At 36.8% G+C, this 18893-nt stretch overlaps 1 protein-coding gene across 1 annotated transcript; it reads left to right on the top strand.

Moving 5' to 3' along the window:
* Positions 1–3453: 3453 nt before the first annotated feature.
* Positions 3454–14891, top strand: aire (autoimmune regulator). Its single transcript, XM_073849905.1, has 13 exons — positions 3454–3600; positions 4300–4474; positions 4553–4699; positions 9378–9443; positions 9542–9655; positions 9819–9952; positions 10375–10604; positions 12783–12849; positions 13599–13730; positions 14228–14349; positions 14455–14527; positions 14605–14688; positions 14811–14891. Exons 1-13 carry the CDS (start codon positions 3454–3456, stop codon positions 14889–14891), a joined length of 1572 nt encoding a protein of 523 aa, XP_073706006.1.
* The last annotated feature ends 4002 nt before the right edge of the window (positions 14892–18893 follow it).

An 18893-nucleotide genomic window follows, 5' to 3' on the forward strand; every position in this document is an offset into this window, starting at 1 on the left:
ACTTTACAATAAGGTGTCATTTGTTAACATTAGTTAATGTATTAACTAACACGAATGAAAAATGAACAATACATTTGTTACACTCTTTATTAATCTTTGTTAATGTTAAAAAAATACAAACGTTCATTCTTTGTTCATGTTAGTTCACAGTGCATGCACTAATGTTAACAAACACAGCTTGTGATTTCAATAATCCATTAGTAAATGCTGAAATTAACATTAACTGGGAGTAATAAATGCTGTAGAAGTATTGTTCCCTCTTTGTTTATGTTCACTAGTGTAGTTAACTAAGGTTAACTAATGAATCTTATTGTAAAGTGTTACCCTTTTTTAAATCAAACTTGTTAAATATCATTAAAATGTATTATAGGATAACTATTGCCAAAATGCAACCTGGGCTGTTCTTTTTACTGTAAACGAGACCAACTTATATCTAAAAGCATAATTACGACAAACGAGCCGTTTTTGAGATTGACCGTGATTTCATTTTGTGGTCAATGGCCGGTGAATGGGAATACTAGGGGCATACATTTGAGCGCATCAAAATGGATATTTTTACAACACAAAGAAGGCTCGACACACCGTGAAACTTTGCACGAAGTATCGCCTGGGTCTCTACACATGAACTCGAGCATTGAGAACATTGTTTGTGTACACAGAGTTTACTAAATAGAACGTTTTTGAACAACTCACTTTCACTGTTTGAGTTTCCGCTCGCAGCCATCTTGCCAGTCAAGAAGTGTCGATCTCCGAATGCAAATGAATGGACTCCATAGGACGAAATATTAGGCTTATATGAGGCTCTTTTTACAACTAGAAGGTTAATATTGTTTTTCACTTGCGATAAAACAACGAATTAGCCGTGCATTTATATGGAAATATGCTTTAGGAGCTATCCATCCTCGCATTCGGAGATCGACACCTCTTGACTGGCAAGACGGCCGCGAGCGAAAACTCAGACAGTGAAAGTCTTTTTAGTAAACTCTGTGTACACAAACAATGTTCTCAATGCTGGAGTTCATGTGTAGAGACTCGTAATTATGCTTTTAGATATAAGTTTGTCTCATTACAGTAAAAAAAAAACAGCCCAGGTTGCATTTTGGCAATAGTTATCCTTTAAAAATTAAACCAAGGTTTCCCAAACTGGGCATAATGTAAGAATTCCAGTGGGTTTGTAAGTTGAAAAAAGCTAATAATTAAATCATACAAATGTAAATTAAAAATTATTTAAATCCTTTCTTTACGTGCATGTTAATGTGACAGTTATCCATTAGAGAACTGTAAACACGCAAACGTGTTCAATTATTGAACTTCCTCAGAAAAATTTCAAGTAGCCTACATATTTTAAAGGGTTTGATTGACAAAATCCCTGCTTTATATGAACAAACATTTATAAACCTCAAAATAACGAGGTTTCCTGTGATTTCGAAGCTGAATTTTTAGCGTCATTAGTCCAGTCACATGATCCTTCAGAAATGATTCTAATATTTTTATTTGCTGCTCAAAAACACGTTTATGATTATTATGTTGAAAACATCTAAGTATATTTTTTTCAGGGTTCTTTGATAATTAGAAAGTTCAGAAGAACAGCATTTAAATGTCCTCATTACTTTTGATCAATTTAAAGCATCCTTGCTAAAATAAAAGCATTAATTTCTGTAATCTCTTTCTCAAAAATATTATACTGACTCAAAGCTTTTGTATGGTATGTTACAAAATTTTAGATAAAAATATACTCAACTGTTTTAAATTTTAATAATAATAAAGATTTGTCTTGAACAGCAAACCAGCATATTAAAATGAAGGTTCATGTGACACTGAAGACTGGAGTAATGATGCTGAAAATTTAGCTTTGATCACAGGAATAAGCATTATAAAATATATTCAAATAGAAAACAGTTATTTTAAATAGTAAAAATATTTCACAATATTACAGCTTTTGCTGTACTTTGGATCAAATAAATGCAGGCTTGGTGAGCAGAAGAAACTTCCTTTAAAAAACATTAAAAATCTTACTGTCCAAAAAATTTTTGACTGGTATTACAGCCAATTCACAGCGGTCATTAGAATTTGTGTTTTCCTACCTTGGTATTAAATTACATTAAAGCTGCTGCATGAATGTTTCTAATACAGTACAAAGGCTGAGAAAGTGAGGGCAAGTATGACCTTTCTCTCTTTTGACCAGCATAATCAATCTCTCAGTATATTTTTTCCTTTTCGTAAGTCATAGAAACATTATGTTGGATGTTTTTCTTTCGCTACTGGGGCAAATGAGAACACAAGCAACTATATTTGTTGCAGTTTCCATTCACCACCATAGAAGATCACCCAAACTATGATGACCTCGGCTTCTGAGAACTCCATAAATGTGAAAAAGGTCCATTATAGTTAGAGCATTAACTTGATGGAAAATCTCAGAGACACTAATAATTCCCACGCAACATTACAAAAGTTGCATTAATGGCTAATCTAGATCCAGTGCATTTATTGTGATGCGCAGAGACTGGGATTCCCCTTGGAATGGAAACCATAGTCCTCAGGAGAGACAGGTGACTGAAAGTAGAGGCTCACATGATTGAGAAATCGTTGCTTGCCCAACTGTGGACTTTCCAAATCATACCACACAAATAGGCATAAATGCGAACAAATAAGGGGCAGGTATTTTTATCCAGCCAACAAGGTGCAAGTTAGTGTTTTAACTGTAAATAGAAATTCAATGTCACCACTTATCACAGCAGTCTTGTGAATCAATGGCCCCTAGAGACTCCAAGAGCACAAGAGACATTTATCCACCAGTCACAAAAAAAAAAAAGCCATGCCAATCACTGACAGCCATCACACCAAATAAAAGGAAAGCAGCTTGGAGATTACAGGTATCTCTAATTCTCATCACCAGCATCTGTTGTAAGTACTATGTTGATTTTTTAGCGTGTTTAAGATCAGGAAATGAATCAATATGTACCATTATTTCTAAAGGTTGCATGATGACTGATAGTGTTTAATTATTTAGGTTAGGGCTCTGTGACCATCAGGGGGTCTGCAGCACTACTGACAATTACTGTTTGATCTTAAGTGATTTTTGAGAAAAAATATAAAGGATAAACCAAAATTGAACAACTTATTTAAATCAACAAAGTAAATTTTAATCAAAGCTAAAGCTCAGCTAAATATTAGTTGTTCTTGATGCAGTAAAAAATATTATTTAAAGTTAAAATGACTGTTTACATTGTATTAATGGTTTGTAATGAAAAATCATAGGTGGGCAACATTAAATTTATCTCAAAAAAGTCTGAAGACCTTTAATTAGTTTAAGTATTAGTTATGCATATGATACAACAATTGAATCTTCCTAAAGTAATATCTCAAAGTTATATTAAGTGCTCTCTGAACACCAGAGCCAGAATTTAAATTGGTGATTAGTTTGTGATCTGTATGCAGGACTCTTGTGGAAGCATGTCTAGGGTGGAAGGTTACGGAGAGTCTGACCTGCGCTCACAGCTACGAGCATGTAGGACTGAGATCGCCATGGCAATCCATGACCCCTTCCCACTGCTGTATGGGCTGGCGGATCACGACATCATCTCTGAACAGATCCTGAGGGTGAACATTTCCATAAAATTATATTCCTCAGCATAATCATAAATACAGTTGAGGTCAGAAGTTTACATACACCTTGTGGAGTCTGCAAAATGTTAATTATTTTACCAAAACAAGAGCGGTCGCACAAAATGCATGTTATTTTTTACTTAGTACTGAACTGAATAAGATATTTCACAAAAAAGATATTTACATATAGTCCACAAGAGAAAATTATAGGTGAATTTACAAAAAAGGGTTCAAAAACACAAAAATGCTGAAAAACCAAAGAATTTGTGGGACTTAAAGGATTTGTCTGAAGAACAGTGGGCTGATTAACTGTTCAGGACAAACAAAGGACTCATGAATAACTATCACTCAACTATTCTCAAAAAAAAAAAAAAAACACAGCTGTAGATTAAGGTAACAACACAGTATTAAAACCCAAGCGTATGTAAACTTTTGAACAGGGTCATTTTTAGTAATTCTACTACTTTTTTTTCTCTTGTAGACTATATGTAAACATCTTTTATGTGAAATATCATATTCAGGTCAGTACTAAATAAAAAATAACATGCATTTTGCATGATCTCTCTTATTTTGATAAAATAATTAACATTTTGTAGATTCTGCAAGGTGTATATAAACTTTTGACTTCAACTGTATGTGTAATCATAGTTCATTACATGCTAAAAAAAGATACTATTTCCATTAACACTTAAGGAGACGTTAGAGCGAAAGAAAAAGGACGGGATCCACAAAGCTGTCTACTCACTGCTCACTTTGATACTGGACCAGGACACCACTGTCCTCCAGGGTTTCTGGAGTAATCTCTGTAAAGAGTACAATAAGGAGTGTTATCCAAAACTGGAAACCCTGTTTATGAGCCTTCCCAAAGGTACAGTGCATAGGTCTGACAAACATAAGTGGGTTGGAGGATAATTATAGTTTAAGTGATGATGATCTGATTTGGCAGAGTTGAAGCAGGTGGTCAGACACGCAGGGAACCCCAGGCTTGAGCTGCAGGTCCGCAGCCAGTCAGGCAAGAAAAGAGGGGTGGCCGAAAAACAAATGAGTCACCGACCACATCACCACAACAAGAAAGCCTTGACCTCTAGCTCAGGTATGGACACCAGCACACAGACTAAAGAATTCTGGTCATATAGCAAAAATATGTTCTAAGAACATTTTGTTAATGTTCCTATAGAGGGTTTGCACTTACGTCACCATTTGGTCAGTTACCCAGATGCGCTGCCATACTGGCGATACTCGGATGTAAACAACAGCATGGATTGCACTAATGAAACTTAACTTATGCTGTCTACACTACAGAAAAAGCGTGTGGAAGCTGATAAATCATATAGAAAAGGACTTAGTATGCAGGAAAGGGAGCAATATTGTGACAAACTAAAGTTAATAGGTGGTAAAGATACATACAAGCAGTATTAAGATATCAGCCTAATATTTCACCTACCTGACCAGAAATTTGCCCTGGAAATCCTGGTTCAGCCAACCACAAACGCCTTTTGTTCCTCAGTTTTTTTGCACTTGTCTGCTTTGTTATAACGTTTGGCCGTCTATAGTACTCCAAATGTTTTTCCCGGTCTACCAATTAGTACAGTCCAAAACATGACAATATTCAACCATTTTCAGCCGCAATGATCAGTAAAATACTGTATGCATTTAGTTCGATTCAGTGGCTTTGTTTATGTTTAGTGCCACCAATAAGGCATATTGATTAAGTTATGAAAACGTTACATCTTAATGTTCTCTGTACATTAATGTCCACTTGTTTTAAAATGTTTTTCTTCGTTATGTAAATGTTAATGACAGCATTAAAAGGACAGTTCACCCATAAATGCTAATTCTGTCATCATTAAAGGGGCTATATGCAGTGTTGCCAGATCGGGTTGACGATTTCCAGCCCAAAAGCTCACCAAAACCCGCCCACTTCAACAAAAACCAGCCCAAATTTTAACTGCCAAAACAATGAGAATTTTATTGCCATGTCAAGGTTGATAAGGACCATTTTTATCTCTTTAAAAAAAGAATAATGACAAAATAAAATAAAGAAATCAATTTCACAGGAATATGGATCAAAACAGTCCGAAAATATGCGTAAAATGTCTTCTTTTCAAAGTGGAAATTAACCGATGACTTTAACCCTGGGAAAAACACATGCATCATTTTTAATGTCCACAGTAAAAATATGCTAATTTCTGTGCAAAAAGTGCACAATAAAGTGATGAGAAACAAATGTAATGTAGCTGACATTTACGTTCATGCACACACCCACGTTTTCTTATTTCAGTTACAATTATATTTAGAAGTCTTCTATTCATCTCTCACCACGTGTAATCCACTTAAGACTTTTTTTTTTTTATCGTGTAATTTATATTTAGGCCACTTTGCCATGCAATTACTTAAAATGAATAAATGAATAAGCTGCATAATCAAAATCTTGCCCGTTATAGGGCCAAAACCCCGTCACTCACAAGTCATCACATCTCACTAACTAACGTTAAAGACGTAAGTTGATTGATAGGTCTCTGTTAAACTAAACCAGTAAGGGTTGCGTTAAGCAAAAATGAGTTGATGACTGCACTACAAATTATATTACTGTGATACTTTGAGCTCGAAGGTATTAAAATAACAATGACTAATGATAAAAGCGAAGAAAAAAGCAGCTGATTGGGCGGCTTTTATTTTTTTAAAGCAGCCCAAATTTTGTCTACCCGCCCAATGCGTTATTCTCCGGTCCAAGCGATCAAAAGAAGCCCGATTGGGCGGAAACCCGCCCAATCTGGCAACACTGGCTATATGTAACTTTCTGAAATTTAAACTCGCGACTGACACCTGTGGCCAAAAAACGGAACTGCTCTTCCTTTCTGCTCGCTCTCGCAGCTCGCGCTCGTACGTACACACTTCACAAGTCATCCGCTGCAAAGAAGTCAACATTATGTTTACAGAGGTAAGAACCGTCAAATACATATATTATTTGAGAAACTAAGTTTGTTTGTAATATATATGACTAGCGATGGTGGCAGAGTGATCTGAAACGTTTAACATGAACGCGCTTGACGTCACATCCGCAGACAGCGCGCGAAAAATCCGACCCGAGTCACCCGACAGAAAATAGGAAAAATAGGATACTGGCTTATACAGGGGTTGGACAAAAAAACTGAAACACCTGGTTTTAGACCACAGTTAGTATGGTGTTGGGCCTCCTTTTTTTGGCCAATAGAGCATTTCGTCTTTGGAATTGTCATATACAAGTCCTGCACAGTTGCCAAAGGCATTTTGAGCCATTCTCCTCTTGCAGATCAGGGGTCAGGTCACTACATGATACTGGTGTAGGAAAATGTTATCTGACTCGCTCCTCCAAAACACCCCAAAGTGGCACAATAATATTCAGATCTGGTGACTATGCATGCCATGGGAGATGTCCAACTTCACTTTTCTTGTTCATAAGACCACTCTGTGGGGTTGGACAATGAAACTGAAACACTGGCCAATATAATGTTGGAGGTTTCATGGCTATATTTTTGCAGCCTGGTGGCCAATCTTCACTGACTGCACATTCCACCAGTAAGAACAGGTGTGAACGTTGACTATGTGCACCCAATGGTTCAGACATTGTACTCTGAAGGTGGTACCATGTATCAGGATGATAATGCACCAGTACACACAGCAAGACAGGTGACAGAGTGGTCTGATGAACAAGAAAAGTGAAGTTGGACATCTCCCATGGCATGCATAGTCACCAGATCTGAATATTATTGTGCCACTTTGGGGTGTTTTGGAGGAGCGAGTCAGATAACATTTTCCTACACCAGTATCATGTAGTGACCTGACCCCTGATCTGCAAGAGGAGAATGGCTCAAAATGCCTTTGGCAACTGTGCAGGACTTGTATAAGACAATTCCAAAGACGAAATGCTCTATTGGCCAAAAAAAGGAGGCCCAACACCATACTAACTGTGGTCTAAAACCAGGTGTTTCAGTTTTTTTGTCCAACCCCTGTAGGTGCACCCACTGTGAGCTGACAAGGTGTCAGTATGCTCATCAGGAGATGTTTGAGTCATAAATGGTCAAATAAAAAGGCTATTGTTACGTTTATTTTGGGGAAAAAGTTACATATAGCCCCTTTAAGTTGCTCCAACTAAAATGTTTTAGAAAAACGTTTCATAGACAATGTATTTTTTTAAAAGCCAGATAACTTTGAATTTACGTTTTATTAAAGAATGTAACGTTCTATTAAAGAATGTTTGTTCAAAACTTTGAGAGAACCTTGCCAGAACGTTTACCAAAGTTCTGAGAATGTTCCCTGTTAGCTGAGTTAAGAGAAAAAATGGGTGTTTTTTGCTACTCCTGCCACTTCTTTCTGTGACCGTGTGATGTAATTGTCAAGTTAGGCAGTTTTCATTTAGTTTAAATAATAAGCCAAACAAAATAGTTACTATAAAAAGTTACGGCTTACGTTTTCGCCGTATTATTACTAAAGGGCCAATGTAACGTTAACGTTAACGTTACCCTTTTTACATTTCCGGAGCTTTCGGAGGCGGAGGTCGTCATAGTTGTAATGAATGAAAACTACAACAAATAAAATTTTTGCATTCCCATTTGAACCAAAAACAAAATATAAAATTCACGATAGTGTTTCTATGGCTTTTAAAAAATAACAACAAAAGCTGTACTCACAGACACGATCTGCCGAACAAAACGGAAATGTTGACCTAAGACTAACATTTATAAAATAAATATCTCATAACATACTAAAACTACTTTGCAGTGTTGTGTGGACTAATATTAATTTTGTAAAGAATGGACGCTTGCAAGCAAGCCCCCATCGGTTTTACGCGAATCACGTGACATTTTGCGTTCAAAAAGGCGCCCTGTTAACACACACATGCAGTGTTGCCAAGTCCGCTGTTTTCCCGCGGAATTGGGCTACTTTAACACTGTTTCCGTGGGTTGAAACCTCCTTAATAATGTAATATTTAGCCCTGGAATGCTAATTTTACCAGGGCAACCCCACCAAAAAACGTGTATTTTACCCCTCGGAATGCGATTTTTCCAGGGGGACCCCTCTCAAAACGTGACTGGGCTACGTTTGGGCTGGTTTTAAGTAGCAATTGGTCGGGTTTTGTTGTGAAAACCTGGCAACCATGCACACATGTTGTATATCACGGAGATGTCTATTTGACATCTGCAAGATGTTTTTTTTTTTTTGCTCATCTGCAATACCTCTATAGGACGTTTCCAATCAGATGTCAAATAGACGATTAGAAAATGTAAGATGTTTATGATTTAATGTATGTAAACATCTGTCAGATGTTTGTACACAGCAGATACTTTCCAGATGAAGTGCACTTTAACAGACATCTTGCAGATGTACATGTGCTATCTGGGTGAATTATAATATTACTAAATATATTATTATGCCAATATTACAAAATATAACATTATTGAATAAATCCAGCCTTTTGTGTTCGTGCACTTTCACAAATCAGTCTGAATGAACTACAGAATTTGTAATGGTTTTACTAGTTTTAATGGGTACTGGTTTTAATTTCTGTGATGGTTTCTATTGTTTTTTTCAGCAGGGTAATCTAAAAAAATTAGGTAAACAAATCACACACTTAGATGTAACCACTTTGTTACATCAAAATATGACTTAAAATGGCATGATCTGTGGGAATTTTTAGTGAGTAATAAGCTTGGTGAAATTTTGTTTGTAAAGTTTGTTGAAAAGTTTGCAAACATGACAGTCTTGATAACTCAATGTCTTCACTGTTCCAGGAAGCAAAGGCAAGCCAATGCGAAAGACAGATGGTGCAGCGCTTTCTCAAGTCTCAGTGGGAAACGGTAACCACATGTTTGTGTAAAGTGTGTTATTGAAAAACTGTGTATTATAGTAGATGAATGAGGTTGCATATGAACAAATAATATCTTCCAAAATGAAGGGGTCCAGGCTGTATCTACCTCAGTCCAGAGGGCCGTGACTGTGTCTGCCAGTGAGCATCCCACTGGCTGCGGGACAGTGGAGGGGATTCTGATCCAGCAGGTCATTGAGTCTGGTGAGCTCAGCACACTAATACAGTATTGAAAGGCTGTGATGAAAGCCTTTACTTAGCTAATGCTTTAGCTCTTAGTGTGTGTTTTGCTAGTGTAACCTTGCCGTGTAAATACTTTGGCGGTTCACTTTGGCAGCACAGATGTCTCAGCTGCTCTCTCCCGCAGGAGGTGCCAAAAAATGCATCAAGGTTGGAGGAGAATTCTACTCTTCTGGCAAACTAGATGAGACAGCTGGAGTGCACAAGACTGCACAGAACTATAGTCACCAGCAGGGAGAGCCAAGCACAAGAGTCATGGAAGTAGGTGATCAAGATTTGTTCACCTTGTGTAAATTACAGACGTTGAAGATACAGAAAAACCTACTTGGAAAATATTCTATGGGCGTAAGCTGTCATAATGTTAACCTGGTATTTGTGACACTGGACCACAAAACCATGTCATAAGGGTAGATTTTTTTTAAATTGAGGTTTATACATTGTCTAAAAAGCGGAATAAATAAGCTTTCCATTGATGTATGACTTGTTAGGATTTGCTCTAGATACAACTATTTGAACATCTGGAATCTGAGGGTGCCAAAACATCGAAATATTGAGAAAATCGCCTTTAAAGTTGTCCAAATAAAGTTCTTAGCAATGCATATTACTAATCAAAAATAAAGTTTTAATATATTTACGGTAGGAAATGTACAAAATATCTTTGAGGAACATTTAATATCCTAAAGTTTTTTGGCATAAAAGAAAATTTTGACCATACAATGTATTTTTGGCTATTGCTACAAATATATCCGTGCTACTTGGTCCAGGGTCACATTTATGCTGCATATGTTCAGGTAGAGCATAATGATGATGAGTGTGCCATATGTAAAGACGGTGGGGAGCTCATCTGCTGTGACGGATGTCCTCGTGCCTTCCATCTCGCCTGCCTGGTGCCGCCCCTCACCTCCATACCCAGGTACAGATTAGTCATTTGACGCACAAGCCACTGACCCTACCAAAGCTACAGGTGACCTATGACTGCGCTCGTCATTATTCTTTAGCTGTGTTGAACTAAAGTCAGTGTTGATAATCTACATACTGTAGAATAAAAAAAGGTTCAAATGAGATTTGAAATCCCAATTTTCAGTGTGGTTTCAGACTTTCAGATACCAGTGGTTCTCAACCACTAGGGGGCCTCAGCAAACTTTCAAGGGAGCAGCAGAATGACATACAATTAATATGAATTATATTATTAAATAATTTGTAATATTATTAATACAACTTTAAAATTACAGACTAATAATATTGATTTGTAATAAATAATAATAAATAAATAATATTAATTAATCTGTCATTTAAAAAATGATCTAAATTGATTTTATTATTAATAATTAAAAAAATACAATAATCTAACTAAAATGGCTTTAAAAAAATACATAAAATCATAGATAAAAATACATGAAATTCTGTCATAAATGACTCACCCACAAGTCGTTTTTAAACCCTTAGGACCTTCACTCATCTTTGGAACACAACTTAAGATATTTTTGATGAAATCCGGGAGCTTTCTGGCCCTGCATAGACAGCAATGCAACTGACACGTTCACGGCCCTGAAAGGCAGTAAGAACATCATTAAAACAATCTGACATCAGTGATTCAACTGTAACTTTATAAAGTTTAGAGGATACTTTTTATGCGTAAAGAAAACAAAAAGAACAACTTTATTCAACAATTTCTACTTTTCCATGTCAGTCTTCGACACGCATTCCCGAGAGTACCATGAAGGATATGAAGAAATTGTTGAATAAAGTCATTATTTTTGTTTTCTTTGTGCACAAAAAGTATTTTTATGGCTTCATAAAATTAAGTGTAATGATGTTCTTACTATCTTTCTGGGCCTTGAACATGGTAGTTGCGTTGCTGTCTATGGAGGGTCAGAAAGCTCTGGGATTTCATCAAAAAATATCCTAATTTGTGTTCCTGAATGAAGGTCTTACAGCTTTGAAACGACATGAGGGTGAGTAATTATTGACAAAATGTTCATTTTTGGGTGAAATATCCCTTTAACATAAATGGGGGTGGGGTTTGAGAATTGTGTTGGAAAATGGGGAGCCTTCGAGTCAAACCTTTTGAGAATTATTGTTTTATATCAGTGGTTCCCATGCACTATAAAAAGTTTTCACCAGATTCAACTTAAAAACCTAAGTTAAGCAGCTGCCTTACATTTTTAAGTTAAATCAGCTTAAAACTACAAGTCATTTTAACTTATTACAATAAAAATGAGTTGATATAACTTGTGAGTTTAAATGACTTAAGTTGATTTAACTTAAAATCTTAAGGCAGCTGCTAAACTTAAGTTTTTAAGTTGAAACTGGTGAAAACTTTTTACAGTGCAACCATGTTCCTGGAGGCCCCCTATCACTGCATGTTTTCCTTGGCTGTATCCGAAATCGCCCCCTATACCCTCAAATAGGGCACTATTTGAGGGGACAACCATTTTAAGTGGTGTTCGAAACCATAGTGGACATTCTCGAGTGCACTCATTCAATCCCACAATGCACCACAAAAACGAGTGTACAACCGATGTACACTCAACAGCTAGAGATAACCTATAATGCACTGTGAAAGTCACGCGCCGATTGAATTCCCGCGTCTCAACCATCCGTTCATTTTACAACACGCTCGTCCACTGCGTAATACAGCGTACAACACAGGTACACATTAGTTGTAAATTGATTATTAATTTGTTTAACGAGGGTTTCTACATAATTTCTGTGACAGAGTTAAAGATAAATCCTTTAATCTCACTACTGGAACTGCCCGTTTCAAATGATTATTAAACAGCAAGCAAACTATGCAAAAGCAGCAGTCTTTCCAGTGCACTAGTGTCCAAATTCACTCACTGTATGAGTGGACTAATGTAGGGAATAGTAAATAGGGTATAGGGGCGATTTCGGAAACAGCCCTTGTCTCCTTAATCAAACACACCTGATTCAGATCATCAGCTCATTGGTAGAGTCTCCAAGACCTAAAATGGGTATGTCAGACAAATGAGAGATGCAAAATGTGCAGTGTTGGGGGCCCTCCAGGAACATGGTTGGGAACCACTGCTCTACTGTATATGAATCTTTATATGAATGTGTTTGTTTTCAGTGGTACCTGGCGCTGTCAGCTATGCCAAAGCAACAGAGCGAAGGACAGAACATACACCCCTTTGCAGGTAAAACATGACAAGATTTCATTTGAATTTGAAGATCAGAGTAAATTTAACTTATTTTGTCTTCTGTAGAATGTGTAAGTATCTTCTGTTGTATCTGAAGGGCTGTACTAAATGAAAAAAGATGATATTTAGGCAAAATAAAACAAAAATGTACACATCCTCATTCATCTTAATGCATCGTTTTTCCTTTTGAAGCATCAGTGAGCGTTTGAACCTTCTGTAATAGTTGCATATGAGTCCCTCAGTTGTCCTCAGTGTCAAAAGATGGATCTCAAAATCATACAGTCATTGCTGGAAAGGGTTCAAATACACAAAAATGCTGAAAGCAATAGAATGCCAAAGAATTTGTGGGACCTGAAGGATTTTTCTGAAGAACAGCAGGCAGTTTAACTGTTCAGGACAAACAAGGGACTCATGAACAACCATTACTAAATGTAAAAACACAGCTGTGGATCATTCAGGTAACAACACAGTACTAGGAATCAAGTGTATGTAAACTTTTGAACAGGTCATTTTTATAAATTCAACTATTATTTTCTCTTGTGAACTATATGTAAACGTCTTTGATGTGAAATATCTTATTCAGGTCAGTACTAAATAAAAAATAACATGCATTTTCTATGATCTCTCTTATTTTGGTAAAATAATTAACATTTTGCAGATTCTGCAAGCTGTATGTAAACTTTTGACACCAACTGTTTTGATTATTAGTAGTCCTTGCAGTAGTAATATCTCTGCTCCTATTTTAGCCTGCAGTTCACCCTCCAGTGACAGAGACAAGCTCCAGCTCTGCTGTGGACTTCTCCTTTTTCTCGTCTCTGTCCTCCACTTCACTCTCCACAGTCACAGGAGGCAAAAGCACTCAGCCCATGGGCCTCCAGGTAACACTTTCATGTGAATCAGTGATAGACACAGTGCACACACAAGGCCAGTTACAACAAGAACGATAACTATAACAATAAATGTAACTGTAACGTTTTAATAATCAATGGAATTACTTTCAGGATTTTTATGCAGCTGATGAACAATAAAAACACAGACAGCCAATCAGAATACACCTCACATTAAACAGCTCAAGCATTTAAAGCAGTAGACAACATTACTGTGCTTATAATAAACTGAACGTTATCATACGTTGGTGGGGAGCTAATATAGTTGTTGTAATTATCTTTATAGTTATCGTTCTTGATCTGAACACACCTCTTTGAGAATAACAAGTCTTCTAAAACAGCAAATGACAAAACTGTGGCTCACTAATCAGAATGTTATTTTACATGGGTGTGGACACTAATATACAGTAGTTACCAATATAGTTTTTGGTGTGAACGGGCATATCTCTGACAAGTGTGGTAATATTTTAATATTTAATCTCCATTAGTCTTCAGAGGGTGAGATGGTTGGGATGAGGATGGCTTGTGGAATTTGCCACCTCACCCGAGGCGAGCTGATCACCTGCCCGCAGTGCCTGCAGATGTATCATGCCCTCTGCAACTTCTCAAAGTACAGATGTTATTGTAGTGTTATTTATTTAACAAAATAACTGTGAGCTCTTTCATGCTTTGAATCTTAGTCACTCCCTGTCTCTCTTCCCCTGTGTCTCTTCAGTGGAAAGACAAGATGTAGGAATTGCTCCAGGCCTTGGGTCCCTGAGAGTGAAACATCATCTAGGAGTCTTCAGGTATCCCGTATACACTAAAACAACAATTTTGGGCCTCCTGACCCCACAGATGTTATAAGTCTGGTTTATTCCCACAGGTGAGTCAACATATGACTGATCAGGGCTTAACGCCATCAGAGCAGCTGCTCAACAGAGATGAAATGGACTCTATAATGGGGGAGGTGAGGTCATGTTTCTCAGTACTATACAAATAAATGAATGCAAATGTGAGCAATGGAAGCTGTAAATGTAAATGAAGCCCCAGATGAGATATCTAACAGTATATTTGTCTTGATGAATGCAGGGCTCTATAGATGGGATCCTACAGTGGGCGTTCCACAACATTTCACGTCCTCTTTCTGAATCTCAAGGCTATTTCCAGTGATTCAGTGATTCCAGTATCAGGTTTCTCCTCAGTGTTAGTTGGCCTGACATATAAATAATAGAGCATACAGATTCAATAATGTGAAGAAATGAAAGTATTTGTTTATCCAAGGTTGTTGTTATTACATAATTTCCACCCATTTTTATTTGATCTCAAACTAGTATTTGTGAAAAAATGCAATATATACAATACAAAATGCATTATTTAAAATAACTGAAATAAGAAGCTAATGTTCAGCTAAATGATTCATTGTCCCTCTCACATTAAAATGTATTAAATACAAAAAAAGTTTAAGTATATGTACATCAATAATTGTAATGGATTTACATTGCAAGCATCATGAAGTATGCAAATAAACAACTACGGTAGTAAACAGATATTATTATAGACCTCAGACAGGGTGTACAAGAAACCATATTTAAAGGATTAGTTCACTTCCAGAATAAAAAATTCCTGATAATTATTAATTATTAATTAATTTATGTCATCCAAGAGTCATGTCTTTCTTTTTTCAGTCGAAAAGAAATTAAGGTTTCTGAGGAAAACATTCCACATTGTAAAAAATGTACGTAAAATTTACGGTAAAAAAACGGAAGCAGTGGTTGCCAGAATTTAACCGTAAAAAATACGGTAGCAACATTTTAGGTAATTCACACAAACACTAAACACCATCATGGCAACACATATGAAACTGAAATAATGCAATAAACATTAATTTAACAACATTAGATGTAACATACAACCCTAATGTACAAAACTGATAAGAAAAAACTAAGAAGAGTTATTTCAACAAAAAAGACCACAAATTTCAAAAGTAACACAGGGAATTCTGGGAATGTAAATTTACGGTTATTCACTGTAAGTTATAGGTTCTTTATCACTTCCAAAAATGGTATACTACTGTAAAATTGCATGTAAAAAAAATTACCATATATAGTAGGGGAATTTACCGTTAACCATTCAACAGGTTTTTACTGTAGCATTTTTACAGTCATTTACCGTTAATTTCACAGTAATTTTTTTCAGTGCAGGATTCTTCTCCCTATAGTGGACTTCAATGGTTGGCAACGGGTTGAAGGTCCAAACTGCAGTTTCAATGCAGCTTCAAAGGGCTCTACACGATCCCAGCCAAGGAATAAGGGCCTTATCTAACAAAACAATGTCATTTTTTTTATTTTTTATAAAAATTTATATACATTTTAAACATAAATGCTCGTCTTGCACTAGCTCTGCATTATGTAATCTTATACTACGGGGCAGTTGAATGATAGAATCTAACTGGTTGACAAATGTTCTAATTGTGTGCATTATTTTCAGGGAAACACACGGCGAAATTAGTTCCAGGCAGCACTTGACCGCAGTACATGTCCATATCACTTCGCCACACGATTTCATTTATTTCAAAGGTCCTTACAGCCCAAAACAGCAAAATAACCAAAACCCACAACGACACTGGCCAAACAAATAAACACAGTAAACAATAGAATAAGAACGTTTTTGCCACAATATTACGTTTTATTATGTACAGAAAGCACATAATCTATTTCTCTCACTCTCTCTCCCTCACAGAAGCACATACATACAGTTTACACACACGTCAGCATACGTGCTAATGTTGTTAGCGCTGCTCTGACGATTAACAATTTAAAAACTACATGACAGTTCTCACACGCGAGGTAACAACAGCGTGGTCTTGAAGAAAAGAACTTAAAGTTTCACTATTAGTAGAGACACTGCTGTCGATCACTTTTGAGAGACGCACAGACTTGAGAGAGGTAATTCACCAGCTTAATATCTCTCCTCCTTTCTCTTGCCGTCTGTCTGCCTGTCTGTCAGTCTGTCTAAACTTCATTATTAACTGCATTAGTTTGCTATCAAACGCTTAAATGTCGTTGCTAGGTCTACAATGACATTTTGTAGTTAGTAACGAAGGGATTGGATGAGCTGCATAAGAAATGAATCCTACTCACAATAGCGTTTTAAGGACAAAAACTGGATGATTGTCTTAAAATACATCATCTGATCGATGTCTTGAGGTGTGGTAACCATAGTATAAGCGGAATAATTGACTTTGGTCCTTTGAATTCTCAGAAAATAATGTGTTATTTTTTAAGAATTCAACGGCCCATCGTCAGTTATTCCTTACATGTTAGGTCACACGCGTTAGTTATTCGTCTGTGTACTTTGGTTCAAAGAAAATGACCAAGAAAAAGACCCTCATTCCTCGACTGGCATGTAAAGCCCTTTAAAGCTGCATTGAAACTGCAATTTGGACCTTCAACCCATTGATCCTCATGATACTCTATGGAGAAAAATGGAATGTTGGAATGTTTTCCTTAAAACCTTGATTTCTTTTCGACTAAAGAAAGAAAGATACAGTATGAACATCTTGGATGGACATGGGGGTGAGTAAGTTATCAGGAATTTTTGCTTTGGAAGTGAACTAAACCTATCATTTTACAAAGATGAAAATTAGGCTGCGAGGGAGACTTGATGCTGCTACATACTTTAATGAACTGGCATGACATCATTTTGAACAAAATTGGAATTTGTTTCGGAAGTTCAATACAGAAAAACCTTTTGGAAATGTTCACTCTTGCTGGTAAACACCTTTAAATTCCATTAGTCCATGGCAATTAGACTACAAAATAGAAGTATAAAGTAGATTAGGCTGATACTTTCTTGACAATGGAATGCACAGTGGAAAGTTGTTACAGGGAGTTTTTCGTCTACTGAGAGTCTTTTGGAAAGATGTTTCATCAGCTGAACAATTGGCATATCGTTAAACAACAGTATAATACATTGAACCCACATTGTACTTCTGTTCCTCAGTCTTGATTTCATCAATTTATCAATTTATCATTTTATCGAAACTATTCTGAATAAGGTCTATAGAGATCCTGGCTATCCACCAAGGGGTCCCTTGGCCTTGGTTGAAGACCTGGTCTAGATAATAATGAAACCCAGATTTTGATTAAATATGCAATTTGGAATTTGGACTGTTCTGTAATGTCAGCATGCCTATGATAACCGCCAGATATGAAACAATGGCTCAAGAATAGAAGAATGCATTTCTATTTCTGCCTAACAAATATGGAAAACATGCTCCCATTTTTATTAAAGGGATAGTTCACCCAAAACATGAAAATGACCACATGATTTACAAGCCTAAGTTAAATTAATAAATGTCCTGGCTCATCCAAGCTTTATAATGGCAGTGAATGAGTGTTGAGATTTTGAAGTTCAATAAAGTTCAATAATAAAAATGTAAAAATGTCTGTAGTTTTGTGTGAGGGATAGGTTTTAGAGCAGGGTTAGGGACTGGGGATATAAAATACAGTTTGACCAGTATAAAAACCATTACGTCTATGGCATGTCCCCATAAAACATGGAAACCCAACGTGTGTATGTGTGTGTCTAAGTGCCCCTATGTGGGCCTTCTGTGCTCTTCGGAGAATGGTTTTGACACATCCCATGGAATGCATGGTCCAGAGCCAACGCTGTCAGTTTTCCTTTTTGGCCTCCTCAGGAGACAAAAGAGAGTGGGAAAAAGAGAGAGGAAGAGAAGAAGAGAGTAAGAGAGCACTTGGAATGTTAATGAGAACCATGTGGCACTCCTGGAAATGCGCTGTTGCTAATGTCAAAGCATAATGTATGTCAACACAGAGCAAAGCTTCTCGTTTGCTTTCATAAGGCTTTGTACGAAAACAGTGAAGTGATCCGCGTGGTGGGAATTTATCAGAAGTCTCCGTTTATCGTTGTTTTCTTCTACCTTAGTCTTTAAAGTGTGTGAATGCTCGCTCTGGGGCAGATGGTGTTGTGACAGGCCAGGGGCCAGACGTTGTTGGAATGTTGCGGGGTTGCTATGGATACCTGTCCTTTAAGACCCAACAAATAAGAAACGGGGAATGTATTACGGTGGACCTTAAATCTCAGGAGAGCATGAAGGAAAATGTTTTTATATGAGAAGACATTTGGCAATGCAGACCGCATGCATCAGTG

The sequence above is a fragment of the Garra rufa genome, chromosome 10, assembly GCF_049309525.1.
Source record: "Garra rufa chromosome 10, GarRuf1.0, whole genome shotgun sequence".
NCBI classification, from domain to species: domain Eukaryota; kingdom Metazoa; phylum Chordata; class Actinopteri; order Cypriniformes; family Cyprinidae; genus Garra; species Garra rufa.

Excerpts from the sequence above, each read along its gene's own strand:
- aire (XM_073849905.1), top strand. The coding sequence starts at position 3,454 with ATGTCTAGGGTGGAAGGTTACGGAGAGTCTGACCTGCGCTCACAGCTA. Across the intron at positions 12,850-13,598 it reads GAACATACACCCCTTTGCAG|CCTGCAGTTCACCCTCCAGT; the intron begins GTAAAACATGAC and ends CTCCTATTTTAG. Across the intron at positions 14,689-14,810 it reads TGGACTCTATAATGGGGGAG|GGCTCTATAGATGGGATCCT; the intron begins GTGAGGTCATGT and ends TGATGAATGCAG.